A 22,329-nucleotide genomic window follows, 5' to 3' on the forward strand; every position below is an offset into this window, starting at 1 on the left:
CTCCAAGCCCAGGGTGGGGCAGAAGGAAATGCCAAGTTCTGCAGCCGGGCAGGAACAACTCCATGCACCAATACAGGCTGGGGCCAATCGACTGAAAAGGCCAACAGCATCATGAGCTGCATTAGGAAGAGCTTTACCAGCAGGTCGACGGAGGTGGTCCTTCCCCTCCACACAGCACTGCTGAGGACACACCTCGAGTACTGTGTCCAGTTCTGGACTCCCCAGTACAAGAGACACACGGAGCTCCTGTAGTGAATCCAGCAAAGGGCAACGAAGATGATTAAGGCACTGGAGCATCTGTCAGACAAGGAGAGCCTGAGAGAGCTGGGACTGTTTAGCCTGGAGAGGAGAAGCCTCTGGGGGATCATCTTAGTATGTGATTGGGGAGGGGGAGTAAAGAAGAGAGAGCAAGACTCCTCTCAGTGATGCTGAATGACAGGACAAGGGGCAAGTGGCACAAACTGAAATACAGGAAATTGCACTTAAAGATCAGAAAATACTTCTTTACTGTGAGGGTGGTTAAACACTGCAATGAGTTCCCCAGAGAGTCCGTGGCGTCTCCATTCTTGTAGAGAATACAAACTTGACTGGACATGACCATGAGCAAGCTGCTCCAGCTGGCCAAGCTTCAAGCAGCGCGGTTGCACTAGAAGATCGGCACAGGTCCCTGACCACATAAACTATTCTCGAGTCTATGGTGGCATTTGGTATATATGTCCACAGCCTAGTGGGCAAGGGGTCTCCACCCTGGGGGGTCCAATCTGCGCTCGGGGCTGGAGGTGAACCCCCAGGGCACGTGTGGCTGGGTAACAGAGGGCAGACAGCAGCTCTTCTGGAAGAGCTTAAACCAACTTTTATTGACAAACCACAACAACATCATCCTAAAAACAACCCCAAGAGCTCCCCAGGTAGTGAGTAAGGGTCTTGCACACTTGAAGCTGAGAAAGGTGGATCTTCAACAGCTTAATATTGCAGTGGGCTGAAGAAAGAGACCTTCCCTCCCTCCCCCAATATACACAGCAAGAAAAGCCCCAGCCCCAAGAAGTACTGGTCAGTACAAAATAAATAGGTAAACCAGCAGACCACGCTGAGCTCACACTGCACCAGAGAATGTGGCTCCATGTGAGCCTTCAGGCAAGTCCCACCACCGCTGCTGGTTTCAGTGGCCTTAGAAAGATGCTTGAGCTGTTGGAAATCTGCCTTCCTGGGGATGGGGCAGCCCAGTCTGCCCCTTGCAGAGCCCAAGGGCTCTGCCAAGTCTCAACTGCTGTTGGGGCAGGGTGGCTGGCGTGCCCTGTGGTGGCATCAGCCCCTGCAGTCAGGGGCAGTGACCTTCAGGGCTAGGAGGGGGGCAGCGGCAGTGCTGGCATGGAGGCCAGGTATTGGGGCTGCTCTGTGCCTTGTCCCCAAGCTGGAGGGGCTGGCGTGCTCCCAGCAAGCCCTGGCTGCTCTGCCTCACGTCACTGTTTCATGACTGCTTTTAACGTGTCCTGTGAACAAGCATTTAGGCAGCATTCCCACAGCTCCAGCAACGCAACCCTAGTGCTCCCTCTGCTTTCTGCTGGGGCAGAGGAGCTGAGCTGCCCAGAGGGGGCACCGACCTCTGCCCCCAGTGAGTCAAAGCATCTGGGACCCACAGCAAGAGTGACCCAGAGTAGCCAGCCACGCATCTCTGCCAGCCCAGGTGAGGGACACAGGACAGCCTGGGGACCAGAGGCCTTCTCCAACCCCACTTCTTTGAGAGTAAAGCCAAGAAAGGGATCCACAAAGCAGAAACACAAAATAGGAGGCACAGCAGCAGGGAGGAGATGTCCCTCAAGGTTGCTGCAAGGCAGAGGCGAGGAGAAGGGCATGGGGCTGGGGCAGGTGGTGGCGCTGGGCTAGGCGTGTGGGGAAGGCCCCTTTGCTTCACGCTCCCAGGAGCTTCTTGACCATGTAGCCTGGCATGCTGTAAAGGAAGAGGGCCAGCATGATGAGGAGCAGCAGGGCCAACACTATTTTGATGATGAGCCACTTGTAGCGGGTGCAGATGAGGTATTTGATGGACTTGAGGGGGTTGAGGAACCAGATGAAGGATGTGTCTGGGCGGCTGTTGGGGAAGCAAACATCTGTCATGAATGCCATGGCCACAGAAAGGGCAGGCACAACAAGCAATACAACCAACATGTGAGCCAATGTGGCAGCAGCATTGTGTCCCACCCAGCCACTCCAGGGTGCAGCAGGCTCTCTCTGGGTTGGGGCCACAGCAACCATCCCCACCCAGATGCGGCTTTCCTGTGGCTGCCCAAGTGCATGATCCTCCCCGGCTCACCGCAGTCTGCTCGCACCCTGGCACAGCCTTGACTTTCCTTTTACAAGCCCAGCTGGCAATGGAGAGGGGCACTGTGAGAGAGCCCACGATCTCCTTCCTTGGATAACCCTTCACGCAGTGAAAGAGCCTGACCTTGAGGATCAGGAGGGTTTCCAAGAGGAGCCAGCAGAATTTGTGCCAGAAGGAGTGCAGGGACTTGAGTGGGGGGGTGGGGGAGGGGGTCCTGATGAAGCTGATGTCCTGGCAACGGGTACCAGAGGGGAGGAAGAAGAGGTGGGAGGCTGGGAAAGGGGGATGGAGCTAGGAAGGGAGGGAGAGAAGGAAGAGACTAAGGAAAGGCAGGGAAGTAAATAGAGGGCACTGGAATGAACCAGGAGAGGTGACTCTGCCCCTTTTACCCTGCCCGCAGCCCTCATTCCTACATCCCCAGATAAGTGACCCCTTTCTAACCTTCCCCTGCCTGGCTACCTCCCCGGGAACCACCCGACGCAGCATCTCCCACAAATCCAGGCATCTGCTGGGGGAGAGGGGTCTCCTACTTACTTGGGTTTCTCCAGTGGGTCAGGCTCATTGCGAGCCAGCCCAGCAGGCGATTTCTCTGCCTCCTCTGCTGTCAGGAGGTGTAGTTCAGCTTCAACTTTTCCCTGCAGGGAGCAGAGAGAGGCCTGCTGAGACATGGGCAACACTCTCCACCGCAGGCCCCAGAGACGGTGCCAGCCAGCGACATGGTGAGCAGAGGGGGCCCCATGTAGCAGAGGCAGGCATGAAGGAGCTCTGCAAAGGGGCCTCCATGTACACAGAGGATGCAGTCCCCAGGACAGAAAATCCCCCCGCTTCTCCCCATCCTTACCGTGATCTCCAGCTCATCGTTTTCATCCCTGGCCACAAACGGCCACCAGCCTTTCACTCGCTTCTGCTTGAAGATGGAAACCATGGGCAGCTCTGCCTCATTTGTCACCATCTCCATGCTGCACTGCTTTGCAGTCTTAGCTCCCCGGGGAAAGCGGTTCAGGTCCAGCTCGATTGCCCCTGGTAGGAGAGGGGGAAGGATACATGGTGGCACCCCTCAACTGTGAGTCTTTGGCTGGAGGCGGGCTGGGCCAACATTTCCTGCCCTGGCGAGCATTTCTGAGCTGTGTGTCCTGGCATCCTCCCACACATCTATGGACATGCATCCTCCGATCTCTCCACTATAGCCTGCTTTTTGGGTCACGTCCCCACCTCCTCTCACCCTCTCAAACATCTGCCCACGGCTTCCAGCCACCCTGCACTCCAAAACTAGCTTGGGCATAGAGCTCCCAGACAGGCATCTAAGGGAAAAAGCTAATGCCTTTGCTACAGGAGCAGCCTTTGAACAGCAGCATGAAGACAAGGCCTCTTAGCCTAACTGCTCTTACCTGCAGCATCCAAAGGCGTTTGTAGGACACAATTGGCTTAAAGACCAGGGCTGTCCTTCCAGGATCTGTTCCTACATAAACCTTGCCTCATCCCACATGCCTTCCTGCTCCATCAGCCATGTAACCTCCCCCTATCCCTCCAGCTTCCCTGTCACCCCAGCTCAGCTGGCCCTCCCCTCTTACCGAGGAAATCGTCGGCCGAGAAGTGGTCGGCATCCCAGACCTGCAGGGTGAGGCGAGCAGGGATCTTGTATTCAGTCTCATCCCAGGAGAACATAGACTCCTTCTTGGAGATGACGATCTTCTCCTCTGCCATCAGGTAGTCAAAGGGAAAGATGTAGCGCCAGTTGAAGTTGCCCTCGCCAGTGAGTGAGTGGTAATGCACATCTGTGTCTTGCTTGTCCTCCTGCTGGCCCTTCAGCCACCTGCAGGGCCCAGAGGGATGGAAGGGGTGGCACATATTAGCAGGAGGGAGGAGAGGGCAAAGGGCCATCCTGCGCATACAGCTGGCATGTCTCCAGGCCAGCAAGGCATGGACACACTGGAAGGACTCAAGAGTAATGAGCAGTGGGCTAGGGTTGCTCAAATCACCATGTCAGCCTCGCCAAGAGACAACATGGGCATGAGGGCCCTAGAGGGAACAGGCTGATTGAGGGAGCAACATGCAAGCTGGTTATCGGGGTCTTGCTCTGGGCAGGGGGATGTTCAAGAGATGGAAAGGAGCAGGCAGCACTGCTGGGAAGTCTGGAGCAGAGCTTGCTGGAAGGAGCATTATGAATGTTCCTCAGCTTCTTCGACATGACAGGACACCTCTGTTCCTCAGGGAACTCTCAGATTTGTGTGAGTCTCTTGGTCCTGAGGGGCTGCAGCCAGCAGGGACATGGGTCCGTGCTTAGACACTTAGTACAGGGTTGTTCCCCTGGCCTCTGAGCATGCTGACACTCCCACTCTGCCCTGCAAAACACACAGGGCAAGCAATCCCACCCCAAGCACAAAGGGAAGGCCTCTCACGTTTCAGATTCAGAGTCATCGCAGAAAAGCCACCCATGCATAAACCACCTACTTACCAGCCTTGAAACAGACAGTGACAAGACCTTGTCCCCCTCACGCACATGTACACAGACACAAATTTCACACGCCTGCCAGTATGCAGCAATGGCATGAGAGAGCATGGGTCCTGCCAGCATGTTAAAGTTCATCGCTCCAAGGGCACCTGCCCTCTGTGCAGCATGGCACTGGGAATGCCGAGGCAGGCACTGCATGCACTGCCCTAAACAACCCTCCACTGCACTCTGCAAACAGGACCAGACATAGAAAATGGAACACGTTCTCCAAGAGCAGCATGAGGTGCAAGACAAGGAGACCTGGCCTCAGCACACAAGCCTGCAGAGTAGCAGGGTAGCTTTTGGGAAGCAGTGAGCAGTTTAGCAGAGCTGTGGGAAATCAGTGCATGGTGTGATGTCAGCCATCAGCCTTAGATTCTGCTACACTAATCTGACCTTCCTCCTCATGCCTCTTTGCCATGACATAGGGTTTAAGCCTTTGGAGAAAGCTTGTTTTCTTGCCTGCTGCACATTGCGCTATGATCTAGTTGCATCTTAACCTGTGCGTGTCAATTTAAAATGAATGAAAGGATCCAAGTTTGAATTCTGGGAAATCCAAATCCTCTCTTGCTGAAGCAGGACAGTTCAGGCAGCTCCGCAGGGATGGGAAAGGGAAATCTGGGGACCAAATTTGGCGGAGCCCATGCTGAGGGCCAGTCTCAGAGCCCTGCTATATGAGGACAGGAGAAAAGGGTCTCACAAGCACGTTAAGGTAAATCGTGGGCCAGGGCTCACTCAGAGATGGTCCACAGGTACCATCTGCCCCATGCTGAATATGGGGAGGGTCAGTGGGGTCTGAGATCAGATAACCTGAAGGGACCAAGCAGCAAGACCTCGGCCATTACCCCCTGACAGACATCTTCTCTCCCACCAGGAAAGCATCATCTTCCAAAACCACCTCATCCGTGTTCCAGATAATGATCCACAGCTCAAAGCTGGGCAACCAGGCCAGGCAGCACAGACAGACACATGCAGTAGGTCAAGCAGCCAGCAAGAGAGACACAGAGGCAGAGACAGAGCACAGCACATAACAGCAGCACTGGCACCATCTGGCCCTCCCCATGGGGAAACCCTTCCTAGCTGCATCACAGAACCCCCCTCTCCAAAACCAGCCCTGGGGCCTAAGTGAGCACCAGGACCCCACCACGAGGAGAAGTGGAAGTGGTGGCACTGGCCAGCCACATCGTACATACCCCCTGACAAAAATGTCACTGGATTTCTCGCCAGTGAAGTAGTCATCGTCCTCCAGGATGACCTCGTCTGTGTTCCACACTATCACTCTAAGCTCATATCTGGCAGGAGGAAGGGAGACAAGGAGGTGAGGCATGGGGGGAACAGAGGGAAGGGGCAGGAGGAGATGGGGTGGGCAGAAGGGAATGGGATGATGCTGCAGGAAACAGGGGCCAGGAACGCCAACTGCAGGGCTCCACTCGCAGCCGTCTTGTCCTAGGGACCAACAGGGCAGGAACACAGAGGGAAATGGTGCCTCAGCTCGGAGGCAGCCCAGGCAGGGTCAGAGGAGCAACAAAGGGACTTTTACCTTTATCTACTCTGAACTGCTGCATGGCCCAAGCCAAAGGCTCTAGGAGACAGCACAGCCTTAGTCTCAGGTACATTTGTGGTTACAATGTGGGTCTGTTGGCCCTGCAAAACAGTCTGAAGCCAGCTCTTTTCCTCATTTCCCCACCTTACTCAACCGGGCCACCCTCCTGGAAACACAGGACAATTTTCCCCTGCCTTCAGAAGTCAGCTCCAAAGGCTCTACTTGCTCTTGTGTCCCAGTCACTTCATCGGGCATCACTGCCTTTCCTAGGACTCCAGCAAGTTTGGAGCCTGTAAGATATTCCCAGCATTGCCTTTGGTGTGCAGGCAACTGGGGTTTCCCAGCCACACTTGGTTCGCTTGGGAATTGTGCTGATGGATAAACCAGCTCCCGTGGGAGTTGGCAGAGGAAAAGCAGAAGCCAGTTTCCTTGAACTGGAAGCAGCTGCAGTGTGGACGGGCTAGAAGAGGACTGGAAGACAGTGGCAGAGAAAGGCAGCCATGTGGCCACAATCACATCACATGGCTGCAAGTGCCAGGGACTCCTGTGGAACTGTGAGATTCCTGCCATCTTCAGTGCCAGCACCCTCCTGTCTGCTCCTGTTGCGGGGGAGGGCAGAGGGGGGCTTTCTCTGTGCTGTTCCTCTATAGCACCTAGCACTTGTCCAAGCAACACAGGGATGCTCTTCAGAGCTAACAGGCCACACCGTCAGCTCGTGTTACATGCTGAAACTCCTGGCAAAGGGAGGGGAGCTGCGTTAAATCCCGAGGATGATACATCAGCAGAACCTTGCTGAAATACAGCATCTTCCTACAGACACAGGCACTCACGCAGGTGCTCTCCAGTGCACGTGTGAAGACATACATGGGCTGATGTGTCCATGTGTAACTTGACTGGAGCTCACGTTTATCCCTGCCAAAACAGAGCGACCAGAGCCATAGCCCTTCCTGCTCCATTTTCCCCACAGGGAAGGGTGCATTGGTGTTTTCAAGGCTATTGAAATCCTTCCTTCAGCCCCTCCGGAGGAATGTCTCAACTCCAGCACACGGGGCACTACTGAGCATGGCTGCCCCTGGCTGCATTGCAGATAAACCTCTGTTTTTTCCAGGCTGCTTCAGCAACTAGAGCTTTCTTTGGCTTCAGCTTTCCTGCAGCTGCCTGCCCTGCTCTTCACATCCAAGCTACGGCCCTCGGAGATCAGAGGAAATTGTCTCCACTTTCATTGTGCTTTGGAGCCAAACACTAGTCGACTGAGCACAGGAGTGCAAGAGATTCCCACGAGGATGCAAATACGGCCTCTGCATCCCAGCCCCCGGGGACGGGCAAAAGGGGCCCAAGGACACAGTCTAGCTGGGTAAAATTGGCCTAGCATGGATGCTGAGGAACTCAATGTCTTCCTTCTGTCTAAAGGACTCCTAGAGGGGCTGAGCATCGGAGGGCAGAGGTGGAGAGGACAGGAATGGGAAGGAGAACTCTCTAGTTCACTGTCTGCTGCCTGCTCTGTCCTACCTGCCTTTACCAAGTCTCTCCCAGTGATCTGCCTGGTGCCAGGGCCCTTCCTTGCCCAGAGCCCCAGCCAGACTGGGAAACTCTCCCCTCCAGCCAAGGGCCTGTGGACGCCCTGACCTAGGCTAACCCCTGCCCCTGGGGCCCTGGGGCTGCGTTAGGGCTGGCTGCATTGGTCTGCCCCCTTCCCCATACCAGGCACTAGCTAGCAATTTGAACTCCTTGTCTAGACAGACACAGAGAGGTGAGGAGCTGCAGGGAACTGAACAGATGGGAACTGAAGCACCCTGCAAGGGCAGCCCCACAACCTCTGGGGAAGTGGAAGACAGCATTTGATGCCTCCAGTCTTGGGATCTCTGGCCATGCCAGTCTGGTTGGGGTTCCCAGGCACATGGCTGTGCTGAGCTGGGCCATGGAGAACCAGTAGAAGAGTGGGGAAGCAGGGCTCCAGCCCCAGCCACGGGTTTTCCCTGGGGTTTGTTGGCTGGCAGATTCCTTACTTCTTTGGTTTCCTGGGGGAAATATCAATGGCAGGGCCTGGTGCCGGCATATCCATGGGGAACATGTCCACCCACATCTCCAGGCGACCCTGCAAGGTTGGAGACGTGCAGTCAGCTCCCCAAGATCCTCCTTGCCCAAAGACACCTGCAGCATTCCCCCCAGCTCCTCCTGCCCTTCAGCATCAGTAAGGCTGTGCCAGTCCTGCCAAGGCAATGCAAGGCCTGCAGCACTGCACTGAACCCTGCCAGATGTGGGGCAGTGCAGGGCCTGCAGCACCACACTGAACCCTGGTGGATGTGTGGTTGGGCAGGGCTCCACTGGGCTGTTTGTCCTTTATTGCCCCAGTAGAGGAATAATTCCTGGCATGGCATGGTGCCGAAGAAGAAGAACATAGGCATGGGGGAAGCAGGGGACCCAGAGACTTTGGGGTATGAAATAGGTGCCAGCTGAAGATGAAGAGGCATTAAAGATTTAGTCAGCTGGGCTCAACAGGCCGAGTGTTAAGGACTGCTATGTCCAAGTGCCACTTTTCGTAGGCTGCCTCCCTCCCCGCTGCCTCCCTCCCCACTGCTCCCCGTGACAAGGTGGGTTGCAGCTTGTCTGCCCAGCTGAGGTCTCTCCTCCCTGCTTGGAGGCTAAGCAGGCCCTGCCCTTCCCCCGATCTTGGGCTGCGGGGACCTGTTCAATGCCCGGCTTGTCAGGGTTCAGCAATGGACGCGTCTCCACATGCTCAGGGACCAGCCTGCAGCCTGCGCGTGGAACGTCTTCCCAGTGGTGCAGCACGGTCAGTGCTAGGTGCTCCTCTGTCTGCTTCTTCTGTCCTGTGTGGGTAAAGGGAGGACTGAGTGTGGAGAACTGGGCAGAAGAGACACCAGGGACAGCAAACAACCCTTTTCCTCTATCCCAAGCAGGACCCAACCTCCTACTGACAGCAGTACCTCCAGTCTGGCTTTGCAAACTTCTGCTGACATCCTCTTCCCCAAGGCCACACACACTGCTCCTGCTGGCTACCTCTTCCAGCTCCTACCAACTTCAAGGCAGCAGAACTGCCTAGTAGTTGCTCCTCTCCGTTTCACTGGGCCCACTTTGTTCTTGCACCAACACTCCCTAACTCCTCTTTCTCCCCTTTCTACTCCTAGGCACTCACAGAGAAGGTCCAGATCCCCTACCAGGCTGTATTTTCCCACGCTCAACAAGCTCTATATCCACCGACACTGCTGCCCCCCTCCTCTGCACCCCTCCTGGTCTGCATTCAACTGTGTTGCGTATATACGAGTGATTTGGACACAACCATTGTTTGGGGATGCAGCTATATGGACAGTGGCTTCCTAAGCCCTGGAAGGGCCAGGATGGGCTATCTGCATTGGTCCTTTGCCATAAACTGCCAGCAGGAAGGTTTCAAAGGCAGCTTTGGTCATGCCATGCCGTGGATGCTCACCAGTAACTCTGACAGCAACCTGGGTCGTCTATAAGACACTGTCTAGCTGGTGACATAACGCAGGCCCCACACAAGGGGATGGCTGGAGAGACATTGCAATGCTGCATGGGGTGATGGGATTCAGTTCTGGATGATGAGGGGACACCCCATGCCCCTGCTCCCCTCCCCACCTTCATGCCATGGGGTGCGTACCATTTTCATCCTCCATCTCTGTGGGGCCAGTGAAGACCCTGTTGGCCACTTTCACTCTTCCTCCTGGACCAAAGTGCGGCCCATCCACTTTACCCTCTTTACACAGCTTGGACAGGATTTGGGAAGGCTTCATGGGGTCACGCCACATGTTATACCCATGTCTGTGAACAAGAGCACAAGGTCAGAGAAGTAGTAGCAAGACTTGGAGGAAGAAGGAATTTTTGTTTCCATCTGCCAGAAACGCAAATGTTACTGCCCCTCAGGAGCCAGGATTCTTCGGGGAAGGATCTGAGGCTCCACATGTGAAACTGCAGAGCAAGGTAGGGCCATCCGTGCCCAAACTCTACGCTTTGCCGATACCTTACCACCCCAGTCCCTTCACTCTGTGCTGACCCAGACCTGCAATCCCCAGTGCCCTCCACTTTGCCACTGATGCTCAGTTCTGCTGCTCTGGCCCAGCCGCTATTTCAGCAACCTCTTCATTTCTATATCCAGACCTACCAATGCCCCTCAGTCCCTTCCTCACCGCCCTGTGCTCCTGCTTACAACCTGCTCTCCTGCTACCCCACTGTGCTGGTCCCAAAGCCCACGTTAAGACTGAGGGCACAGCACAGATTCCCTCATCATCAGGCAATGAAAGAGGGAGATCCCTACAGGAGATCTAGGCCTAGTGCAGAAGATGAAACTGACATGGGTCCAGACACCAGGTTGCACAGGGAAAGCTTGGCTCATACATGGCATAAGTCTGTGACACCCCACAAGTAGCTCGGTGCTTGCTGTAGTAGCGGTTCTCCAGGTCAATCTTGGTCTCTCCAATGAGGTCGTCGGTCCCCACCAAGTCCCAGTCGTACACCGCCACCGTCAGCATGGACTCCATGGGAAAGGTGGCCTCAATGTCAAAGGACCTGTGGCGGGAGAAAGGGTGGAGAGGGAGAACAGGCTGTAGCCATCCAAGGGTTTGGATGGCGCTCAAGACACATGCATGGGTGAGGTGGGTCTGCTCCAGTCTCTGGACAGTGTTTAATTGCACCTGCCACTGCAGTACATTCAGCTTACGTGTTGTCACTAATTCTCTGCGCGGACTGCTTCTGAACTAGCAGCCCTAGAAGGGAGAGCAATCATGATGATTGCTTGACGTGGATGTCCCAATAGCTCTGAAACTAAATGTGTGTGTCACTGGAGAGCTGGCGATGCTGTTACTTGGGTCCAGGCCTAATGCTTCCTAAAGTAGGCACCTATCTTGATCAGATACGGATAGCTCTTCAACACTCTTGACAGCATTGACGAGATTGCTGACAAAGCAGGACAGATGACTTCAATGGGGACAGCTACACTGCACCCAAGGAAAGTTCAGGGCGATCAGTCCCATCTTTCGACCCCAAGCTGTGGCTATGGGATGGGTACGGTGCAGGCCCAAGGGCTGGTGAGCCTAGCTCACTCTTCAGGGTGAAGACAGGTAACAGGGCTGGGGCAACTCACTTGCCAAAGACAGGATTCAACTGTTTGGAGATGTAGTTCTCCTTATCTTTGATGTCTGTCTTCCCCAGCTTGATGGCAATATAAGGATCAGCTTTCCCATTGATGTCAGCTGGGTGCAGGTCTGTGGCCTGTAGGGAAAAGATAAGATAGGTCAGCCCAGTCAACGCTAGGGAACAATTCAGGGACAGTCCCTATTCTCCATCCCTGAGACCAGCTGGCCATATCTGGCCATAGCTGTGTGCCTAAGTCCTTTTATAAGGTCACCTAAATATAGGGACTCAGTTTAAACCAGGGATCAGTCCTGCCTTCTGCTAACCTATGTCCCTGCCTAGGCATGTAGTGGGGCTAGGTGTGTTGGTCTGGGCTGACTCAGGTCAAGCCCAAGTGGCTGTGTCCCCTTCGGAAAGACATAGTCACAGTCTCCTTTGGCTTCTCTCTCATCAGTGGAAAGACACAGGTTCCTCTAGCTAGAGACCCACAGCAGAAACCTGACTGAGATGTCCAGAGACATCCCTCCGCCTCTCTCTTTCCCTCCATGGATTTATTAGGGCCACGGGCTTCTGTAAGTAGCCCCCGTAAGCAGGGGTAAGTATCCTCAATCTCGCCAATTCAACCTCTTCCCCATCTTGGCACACAACAGCAGACACCCATGCCAGGATATGTCCAGTGATGAAGCCAGTCCTGGCTGTTGGTGGTGCTAACCAGGCTGGCAGCTACCATTTAGGGTTGGGGTCAGTGGTGCAGCGTCTAGTTGGAGGCCTCTAGCTAGCAGTGTGCCCCAGGGGTCAATACTGGGTCCAGTCTTGTTCAACTTATTCCTCAATGACCTGGGAAAGGACAGAGTGCCTCCTCAGCAAGTTTGCTGAGGATGCTAAACTAGGAGGAGCGGCTGACACACCAGAAGGCTGTGCTGCCATTGCGAGGGACCTGGACAGGCTGGAGAGTTGGGCGGAGAGGAGCCTCATGACATTCAACAAAGGCCAGTGCAGGGTCCTGCACCTGGGGAGGAATAACCTGGCGCATGGGCACCAGGACAGGCTCGGGGTTGACCTCCTGGAAAGCAGCTCTGCAGAGAAGGACCTGGGTGTCCTGGCGGACAACAAGTGAAGCTCGAGCTAGCAGTGTGGCCTTGTGGCCAACAAGGTCAATGGTACCCTGGGCAGCATTAGGAGGAATGTTGCCAGCAGGTGGAGGGAGGTGATCTTGCCCCTCTACTCAGCCCTGGTGAGGCCTCACCTGGAGTACTGTGTCCAATTCTGGGCTCCCCAGGACAAGAGAGACATGGCACTCCTGGAGAGAGTGCAGCAGAGGGCTGCAAAGATGAGGAGGGGACAGGAGCATCTCTCCTAGGAGGAAAGGCTGAGAGAGCTGGGCCTGTTCAGCCTGGAGAAGAGAAGACTGAGAGGCGATCTCATCAATGTGTACAAGTATGTGAAGGGAGGGTGTTGTGAGGATGGGGCCAGACTCTTCTCCATGGTGCCCAGTGACAGGACAAGAGGCAACGGGCACAACTTGAAACATAGGAAGTTCTGTCTGAACATGAGGAAATACTTCTTTCCTGGGAGGGTGACGGAGCACTGGAGCAGGTTGCCCAGAGAGGCTGTGGAGTCTCCTTCCTTGAAGATATTCAAAAGCCAATTGCAAAAGACAATTCTATGCAACATGCTGTAGGTGACCCTGGTTGAGCGGGGGGGAGTTGGACTAGATGATCTCCAGAGGTCCCTTCCAACTTCAACCATTCGGTGATTTTGTGATTCTGGGATTGCAATCTCACCTGCTATCCCTTCTCAGGGCAATGAGATGTAGCACTGGATGGAAAATCAGGTTAGTGGGAAACGTAGGTGAAAGTAGGTTGCATTTATAAAACAGCAGGGACAAGGGGTTGGCAAAGAGCCACCCAGGTGCTTCCAGCGGGGCTGAGATTTCTCTTAGTGCCTGGCTAGGGTGCCTCACTCACATTCTTGCAGACATAAGAATGAAAAGTTTAGGGGCCAGTTTAGGGACTTTTTCCAAGAGTGCACTCCATATAAAGAGACAGGCATTAGTTGGACCACATTGATTATCACTCGGCATGTGTCCCACAAGGTGACAGGCCCTTCAGCCAGATCTACTAATCCCTGCCTCCTCCTGGTTTGCTCAGCATATGCCTCATTGAGGTGTGGGGATTATTATGTAAAGAACCAGAATCTCGTAGTCTGGGCTGATCCAAATTCTTCTCTGAAGTTGAGCACTACAACGGACACCTCCATCCATCCTGTAGGCCAGGTGTCTGGACCTCACACAGGCTTAGTATCCCAATGGGGAGAGCACAAAGCTAGGAAGACGCCCCATTCAAGGTCCCATCAGTGAGCTGCTTTAGTCCTCATGCTGCATCCTTGACCTTGGTGCCATCTGCTATCAGGTGGATGCTGGCACCAACAGCACCAAGAACTAAAAGTCAACTTCTCTGCAGCTTCAGCAACAGCTCTGGGTGCGAGCACTGTAAGGGAACACAGCATCACGCCTTGGCATACAACATGGGTTATACTCACCCGAACAACATAGACTCGGACCAGCACATTGATGGGGTCATTGCTGGGGATCCCCTGGAACATGCCCAAGTTGGGGTCGTATCCTGCCTCCTTGCCCATATCATCGGGGAGCGGCACTTTGTAGACACAGATGGAGCCCTAGCACAAGGGAGTGCACAGCCTCAGTAGTCCTGCTGCTCCCGAGGCTCGGAGCAAGCAGACCAATCCCAAACCACCCTTCCTGAGAGCCCACTTTCTCTCCTTGTTTCTAGCCCTGCGCTGTAGTAGACAGGCGAGGTCTGGAAGCTTCCTCTGCCTCACAAGCACCCCCTGCAGAGGATACAACCCTGAGCAGAGCAACTGGACAACGTGAAGGACACCTGCAGAGGAATCAGACTAGCAAGGTGCTCACAGGCAGGGAATTCCAGGAATACAACTGGCAGAAAACCAAGAGCAATGGAAATAAAAGGTGTTGTCAAGGGAGGGGCTGGGAAATCCAGGAACTACCATGTGAAACACAGTTCATTTCCATGCTCCCTGACCGTCTGATCACTCCCTCCAGCAAGAGTTTAACTTGCATGCATTGGTGCAACATGGCAGGCAGCCCCGTGCTATTGGTGAAAAATAGTCTGCAAAGATAACTCCAGGCATGGCTTATATCCACAGCGGATGATAAAGAGGATCTGCTTTGCCCTTGGCCTTCTGTAGGAATCACAAAAGATCTGGTTGCTGCAAAGGACTGCCCTCTGCAATGCACTCTGTGAAGCCATCTGACTCCTGGGGCTATCCTTGGAGGCTTACCCTCCCTGCAAGGAGATGTGGTTGGGTCAATGCAAATTGGTCTCTCTTACATCCAACCTCCTTTCAGCTAATGCACCTTCAAGGAGAGAACCCTATAGACAAGGCTTTCCCAAGCTGTCCCTGCCCTGACCCAACTCAGCAGCCACACTCACTTTGAACCTCCCCACTATCCGCTCCTCTTCTGTTGCATTGTCATCATTGTCCCCGATCTTTCCACGGAGCAGGTTGAAGGTGTGCAGCCAGTCCTCAAAGTTATCAAACTCTGTTTCCAGCTCTTTGTTGAAGACCTGTGATGACACAAAATTAGAGGGGAACAGTTTAAAAAAAAAAAAAAAAAAAAGGAAAAGATCCAGTGGTTACCCAAGGACAATCAAAGAGATCATGGACATCACCATTCCCAGTGACTAATTCTCTAGGATGCAAAGGGATCTCCAGGTCAATAAGCACCTTCCCAAACTGATCATGTATAGGAGGGAACCTTAGCTGAATGGGCTGTGTAGCTATTCCCCTTACGTGTATAATCCGGGTTCAAATTCCTTCTCAGGCCCAGAGTCACAGATTATAATATAGTAAAGTCCATGGACCACTAACCTGAACCAGGGCCCTTTCCTGCACTGAGTCTTGGCCAGGCTAGCTATGGCCCACAGGAAGCTCTCCCCCACCCAGGGCCCATCCAAACTGCCCATGGGATAGCCTTGCTCCAGGCTATTCCCTGCCCCTGCCCAGCAGTGGGATGGGGCTGGGCACATTGGCCTGGAGCCCTGGCACCAGGCCTGGCGCCAGGGTCCTGGTTTGGGTTGCTGATGGGCAATGCCTGGCCCTGATCCATCTCCTACTATAGCTGTAGACTCTGATTCCACCGTGGGGAGGGTGTTCTCACCAACTTAGAACTTCTTCCTCCACTCTCAAGACCAAGTTGATGCCTTTCTCATACTACTCATTAAGCTACACGATTGCCTGATCCTTCAGTGCAGTGACAGAGAGCAAATCATAGCTCCCCCCACCTTTGGTTTTTTCTCCCCTGTAATTCCTGCAAGTACTTCTGGTTCCAGCTGCATTGTGTGGGACAAACCCCTCCAAGAACTACATACAGTGATGGCTGTGATTCCTGCTGCCATGAGGCATGTTGGGTTTCAGCCCCACATACAACAGCTGTTTGGGCACTCAGGATGCCAGTCACCTCAGGAGCTTTAGACATCCACTGGCTGAACATGGGAGCTGCCTGATCAAATGGGGGCATCTCTGGATGGGCAAATCATACAGTCATATGGGAACTGAGGTGGGAAGGGACCACTGGCATTCAAAGTTAGAGAAGCTTGCCCAGGGTCAAGCTCCCATGTCTCCAAGGACTGAGAGCTCTGCAAAGTTGCAGCACACTCATGATGAATCAGTTCATTGTAGGAAACAAATGATGCTTTATGTCCAACAGGAATTTCCTTTGCTGCATCTTGCGTCCATTTCCTTCTGCACTCTCCTTTGTCCTCTGCCATATCCCCCTGCCATGTACCATCAGGTACCTGAAGATGACAATTCAATCCCCCATTCACCTTCTCCTCTCCAAGCTGAACAAACCCAGCTCTCAGCCTCTTCCTCTTCTTGTATGCCACGTCCTCCAGACCTGTGACCAGCCTGGTGGCTTCCACCACTGGACTCACTGCAGTAGGTCAGTGTCTTCCTTGTGCTGGGGAGCACCAGTCAGGACAGAGAAGCCAGAAGGGATCTGACAAGTGCCAGAAAGAGGGGAAGAATCCCTCCCCTCAACTCGCTGGCCAACTCTTGCTAACACAGCCCAGCATGCACTTGGCCTTCACTGCTAGAAGGGTTCACTGCTGACTTTTCCTGTCCCCAAGATCCCAGGTCCTTTCCTGCAAAGCTAGTTACCCTGAACTCTCCGTCTATGCAGAGAATTTGACAGTCCCAAGGCACATCTCACCCAGTGCTAGATACCCCTCACACAGGTGAGATGCATCCAGCAGGGCTGATCCATCCTACTGTGTTTTCCACATGGCTAGGATCTGACTTCCATCCTGCTGCTGAGCAAGCAGAGCCTCCTCCTCCCCCTGCCAACACACATACCTTCAGTTCATCAATCTTCTGCTTGTTCTTCTTCTCAGGAAGCTCAGCGGCAGACTGCTGCTTCTTCTTCTTATCATCTTTGGGTGCCTTGGACTTCTCCTTGTTCTTTGCCTGACCCTTGGAGCCTTTCATGGGAGAGTCATCAAGTTTGATTTCTGAATCCAAGGGGAAGCGATAGGGATGGAGGAGATGGAAACGAGGGTGAGGTGGAGCGGAGGAAGACAGAGAAGGGAGAACACGATCACAGGCACTCAAACAAGAGGAACATGAAAGCTGACAGCTGCTACTGCCTGCAATTCCCATCTCAGTCCCACAGAAACCCTTCAACCTCTCTCCTCTCTTTCCTCAGCTCTGGCCATTGCTACCCAGCTCACAGCATTTCCAGGAGCCCACAGATCTCCGTGTAGGGAACTCCCACAGTTGACCTGAGCAGGAGTCATTTGGAGGACTACGAAACATGGACTGAGAGCACTAGGCTCTGCCTAGTTTCAACAGCACTGAAAATATCTGATCCTGCCCATAGCACCTTCTTGTCTTCTTTCCACTTGTCCTGCTGGGCTGCTAGTACAACACCTTTCCCAGTCTTCCCTGAAGGGCTCATTTCCCCATCTCACTCTGGTCTCCGCTACGTCCTTTGAAGCTGACAGCGATGGCATTGGAGAAAAGAGAAGGGAGTGAAAAACATCAAGGGCACCTGGCTGGGCCCTGCTAGGTGCGCCCATGGAAGAGAATACTTCCTGTGCCCAGACCCCTGACACGTGCACAGCTTGCAGAGCAAAACCCCTGCCTAGGTGTGGCTGAGGTGACAATGCTTGAAGCTCAGTGCCAAAGCACAGACTGCTGCTCTTCAAGGGTGACGCCAATGACTAGCTGCAACAACAGGCTCTTAAGATCTCTCTCTTCAGAGCAGTCACCAGCCAAGGACACAGTACAGTCTACCTAGAAAGGCATGCTCAAAGGAGGCTGCACAACACTGCACGCTTCTCCCACTCATGTGCAATCCCCAGCCCTCACTGCCTCTATCCCGCCAGCTTTCATGGCTGCTGCGCAAGGCAGATGAGAACAGACAGATGACAACAGATAAACCTTTAATGTGGAAGAGGAAAGCAGGAAGGAAAGGGAGTGTAAAAGGGGAAAATGAACCCTGCTCAGAATGACTGACAGAGAACGAGGAGGCATACAAGGACACCCCCCCAACAGCTCTGCTACTACAGCAAGCCCAGGCAGAAGCTGCTCAGAGTCATCGTCAAGCTCAGCAGCACCTGGCCTCATCTTTCTCATGATACAAAGGCTAGTCTTCCAACAGAAGCAGACTCTCTATTTTTCCCACCTAGTGGAGTCTGCATGAACAGGACAACCACCCCCTCTCCTGTGAATTCACGATCTATGGAGAGCAGGGGAAGCAGGCAGTGCTGGGAACTCAGTGCTATCTGCTGCTACCCTTCTTTACTCCACTGCCCATTTAGTCCATAGGGTGGCCCTTTGCTGAGCCTGTACGCAGAGGCTCCTAACCTTCTCCCTCTGCCCATTCCCATCTCAGTCTTCATGACTGAGCTGGGCAATCATGGCTCCTCAGGGAAATAAAACTTACCAGCCCTGCTTACCAGGGACTGCCAGAGAGCCTGCAGGGTGGACAAGGTCACCCTTGGACAGCAGGTCCCAGCTCACTGATGTTCACAGCCCATAGTACTTTTGGTATGAAATTGGCCTCACCCAGCTTGAGGCATCTGCAATGCCCCATCTGAGCTACTGTCCTCCAGACTCTTTGAGAGAAAAACGCACTTAGGGCACACTTCATCTCAGGACAGTATCTAAAATAGGTCAGAGAACTGGCCCTGAAAGGCATAGTTTTCTCTACTGCCCATTCTAGAAAACCAGAACACAGACTACACTTTCAGCTTTAGATCACAGATTACACTTTCAGCTTTTTTTTAAACAGATTACTCTTCAGCTTTACACTGAAGATAAAAGCAGTCAGGTTAGATGGATCCCAAACATTTTGTCTAGCTGACTCTTCCCTGGCAAAACTGGGGCAAAAGGAGGCCTCCATAAAGCCTCCCTCATGGTGACGAGGGAAAACCCTGCAAATGCGATATTAAAGTATCTGTGCCTTGGTGTTCTCAATAGACTTGGAGCACACAGCCTTGCAGCTCTATAAACGCATGGGCAAGGGGATGCGACTACTAACTTCTGAAGGCACAAAAATGCCTTCAGTCAATAACACAGATCCTAGTCACTAATCTCATTACTTCCACACAGCCTTCCTTCCAGCAGGGATGAGCTGGAGGCTGCCACAATGCCACACTCGGACTGGGAGTCCCCTGGCATTTGAGCCTGATATGTCAGCCCAACACAATCCATACCAGGTCTGCATTCACAAAAATTGATCCCGCCTGGAGATATGCAACACAGCACGAGTATCTGATTGAGCAGAAGAGCAATTACGTGCTCGGAATTGGGTGCCCAAGCACCAAAAGGAACTCTGGTCCTACCCTTCCCTGCCCCGTTTCCTCCCTTGCTTGCAAACAGCTCACCCTCAGCAATCTCCATTTCCTCCTTCTCCTCTGCTTCTGCTGCGGCTGCTTCCTGCTGCCGAAGTTGCTGGGGGAGAAATGAAATGAACAACGAGTGGCCAGTTGCACTGAGCTCTCTGTGCTCATTGAAAGTGCCTAGCTTAGGGGTCGCAGCTCTCCCTTTCTCCTTTGAGCAGGGAGCTAGGATCTAGCCAAACTGGAGAAAACAAAGTTGTTCAATACAGTCTTCAACAGTGACGCTGCTAAATAACTGTGCTCTGAATACAAATGAGACACAAAATAAGTACACTCAAGGAAGAGAAATCCTGCTCAGCTCTGCCAGGTGAAAGCCTGGTTGACAGTCAGGCAAGGCTGGCGAGAAAAGCAGCATGGCCCCAAGCCTTTGGCCACAAGGCTGCCCCGGTCTCTGCAAGAACAGCCTATTAGACAGCTAAAGCACTTTTACGTCTCTCTTGCACTTGTTTAAATTGTGTGTCCATCCAGGAAGCTGGACAGAGCCCAGGCAAGTGGGGATGGCTCTAGGGTATCCAAGGAGCAGTTCCCAAGGCCAGGGATGTTGCCAGTGCAAAGAGCCTTTAGTTTTAAGGTGGTTCTGTGTAACAGTGGAGGATCAGGCCCCACAAGAGAAAAGAAACACCCTCTCCCTCACTGTACAATTTTTCAGCACTGGTACATGAGCAGGAATTCTCGCAAAGGCAGGGCTCAGCCATGAGCAGGACTGTGTGCGAGGGAGAGTCTCTCACAGGGGATGGGGCAGGAGGAGCAGAAGGACGTGTCTATGTTTGCATGGGATTCTTGTGCACTTGGGCAGTTCACAGCTGAGGGACTGGGCAAGCCCATGTGCCCCTTACCAGCTCGGCAATGATCAGGGAGGCAACAGGCAGAAACAGCAGCTGATCGCTGCTTTTCTACCACCCCATTTTTCACACCGGGGATGGGGACTTCAATACACATACTTCCCCTCCTTCCTTAGGCCAGTGGTCCCAGCCTTAGTGCTGGGAATGGGCACTGTTTGCATTTCAAAAGCAGTCCACTGCTGTGCTGTCCCAACAGATGTTGGAACTGTGCTGCTGGGCTCTTTTGCTGGAAATAGCCGAGACCTTGCAGGCAGGGAACATCTTCCTGCACCCCCCTACATGCACCCCTCCACTGCTCTGCACCCACCTCCTTCATTGTCTCAATTGAAGCAAAATACTTGGACCACCAGTCCAGCATGCTCTCATCCGGCTCCTCCTCTTCTCCTTCCTCTCCTCCTCCTGCTCCTCCTCCTCCTTTCTTCTTCTTCTTCTTTTTCTCCTTCTCTTCCTCAGACTGCAGGAACAAAGGAAGCAAAGACAGAGAAGAAGAGGGATCAGATGGAAGCGAGGTGTCTCTCAAAGGGCCAAGGTGATGGGTAAATCCCTTGAGAAGGCAGAACCCTCCTGGCTGGGCTGTATCATTAGCACCTGCCACCTTTTACAACCAGAGAAACTGAGGCTCCGAGTAGCAAAGGGAGCTGCCCAAGGCTCCAGAGAGACAGTGTCAGAGTCCTAAACCAGAGATGTCCTCATCCCTTTTCCACCATCCCTTTCACTCATGCATTTCCCAGGCTGAAGCACCTGAAGCTTACATGGTACCAGGCCCCCCTGTCCCAGCAAGGTATCCTGAGCCCGCTCAGTGTGTCACCATTAAGCCTTTGGGAGGTGGTACCACAACCACATAGTTGTGGTGGGAATAATCATCATGCACACTCGCAGGGTGCTGTCTCTCCTGCTCCTCCCAGCCCAACTATGCTCGGAAGTGCTCACCAAAAAGTATTCCCAAATTTGCAGGGACCAAGCCAGTGCTATAGCTACAGTCTAAACAACATAGCTCTGTCTTTGCCTTGGCATGAAGGGGCCCAGGTCCCTGCTTGCTCGGGGAGGGGTGTGGAGGACGCATGAGGGTGGCTGGTGCCATGGTGGCCACTGCCTTGCTTGCTGGGTCAGGGCCCTCCTGTGTCTGTGCTGTGCTGTGCAGCCCAGCCCAGCTCCACTCACGCCCAGCAGCCAGAGGACAAGCAAGGCACAGGATGGTTCACTGAAAGCCACACAGAAGGGTAGCATAGGCTGTGGAGGGGTAGAAGCACAGATGCAAGGCAGATCCATCACTTACCACCTCCACCTTCACTACTGCATCCGAGTTCTGCCGCCAGGGGTAAAAGGGAACAGGGAGAGGGAACAGCAGGTTAGTGGGCAACTGCACCGCCAAAAGGCAGCAGAGTACAAATGCACACAGACACACACGTGCACAGTGAGCTGCAAGAAGTCACAAACAGCTCCCCACGGTTGCAGGAAGCAAAGGCCTTGAAGGAACAGCCCTGGCTGGGAAGCTCTGCATACAAGGGAGACGTCTGCTGGGACACATCAAACCCATCTCCTCTCGGGAGAGCTCTGCTAATGAAGAACCCCAATCCCAAACAATGAGAGCACGGGCCTGGAAAGATACCTGGGCCTTCAGTATGGATAACACTGCTTTGCTCCCTTGGAGCTTCTTTTTGTCTAGCTAAGGAGGTTTGCAAGTGTTTTGTGGTACATTTCCCGAAGCCAAGAAGCATGTGCATGCCAGGGCTTTTCACACATGCACACGTGCTCTGGGGGTCCTCTTGAACACAGCTGGGCCAACAGACTCCTTGTGAATGCAAATGCAAGTGACAAGAGTTTTTTGTGCACCTGCTAGGAACTCTAGGTAGAGGTGCATTTCTAAATCCACCAAGGACTTGTGGGTTGTACGTGTGTGTGTGTGTTTATGCACATGTGCACCTGTGCAGAAGTGGCTTTGTGTGTGCTGTGGTCTTTCTGTAAATGTTCCCATGAGGGGCCATGGATATGCATGCACATTTGGAGCCCACAATGTGCCCATAGGCACATGTATGCACACATGCTGCTTGCCTGCAGAGGAGGACATGAGCATGTCCCTA

The 22,329-nt window shown here is 53.5% G+C and overlaps 1 protein-coding gene across 8 annotated transcripts in view; it reads right to left on the reverse strand.

Moving 5' to 3' along the window:
* Window positions 1-872: 872 nt before the first annotated feature.
* LOC104154097 (otoferlin) overlaps window positions 873-22,329 on the reverse strand; it is a 119,304-nt gene continuing 97,847 nt past the window's right edge. For 4 of the 8 annotated variants that reach the window (XM_068936681.1, XM_068936676.1, XM_068936675.1 and 1 more), the window contains 16 exons: window positions 21,525-21,554; window positions 20,556-20,702; window positions 19,392-19,458; window positions 16,858-17,012; window positions 14,934-15,068; window positions 14,002-14,139; window positions 11,471-11,598; window positions 10,726-10,896; window positions 9,992-10,152; window positions 9,040-9,182; window positions 8,361-8,449; window positions 6,005-6,103; window positions 3,892-4,133; window positions 3,162-3,340; window positions 2,855-2,955; window positions 873-2,089 (listed from right to left, as the gene is read on the reverse strand). In XM_068936681.1, the coding sequence (XP_068792782.1) occupies window positions 1,909-2,089; window positions 2,855-2,955; window positions 3,162-3,340; window positions 3,892-4,133; window positions 6,005-6,103; window positions 8,361-8,449; window positions 9,040-9,182; window positions 9,992-10,152; window positions 10,726-10,896; window positions 11,471-11,598; window positions 14,002-14,139; window positions 14,934-15,068; window positions 16,858-17,012; window positions 19,392-19,458; window positions 20,556-20,702; window positions 21,525-21,554 (2,166 nt within the window). In that variant the 3' untranslated portion in view covers window positions 873-1,908. The remainder of the gene's footprint in view (window positions 2,090-2,854; window positions 2,956-3,161; window positions 3,341-3,891; window positions 4,134-6,004; window positions 6,104-8,360; window positions 8,450-9,039; window positions 9,183-9,991; window positions 10,153-10,725; window positions 10,897-11,470; window positions 11,599-14,001; window positions 14,140-14,933; window positions 15,069-16,857; window positions 17,013-19,391; window positions 19,459-20,555; window positions 20,703-21,524; window positions 21,555-22,329) is intronic. The other 4 variants (XM_068936679.1, XM_068936678.1, XM_068936673.1 and 1 more) reach the window with 2 other exon arrangements.

The sequence above is a fragment of the Struthio camelus genome, chromosome 3 (genome assembly GCF_040807025.1).
Source record: "Struthio camelus isolate bStrCam1 chromosome 3, bStrCam1.hap1, whole genome shotgun sequence".
Classification (NCBI taxonomy): domain Eukaryota; kingdom Metazoa; phylum Chordata; class Aves; order Struthioniformes; family Struthionidae; genus Struthio; species Struthio camelus.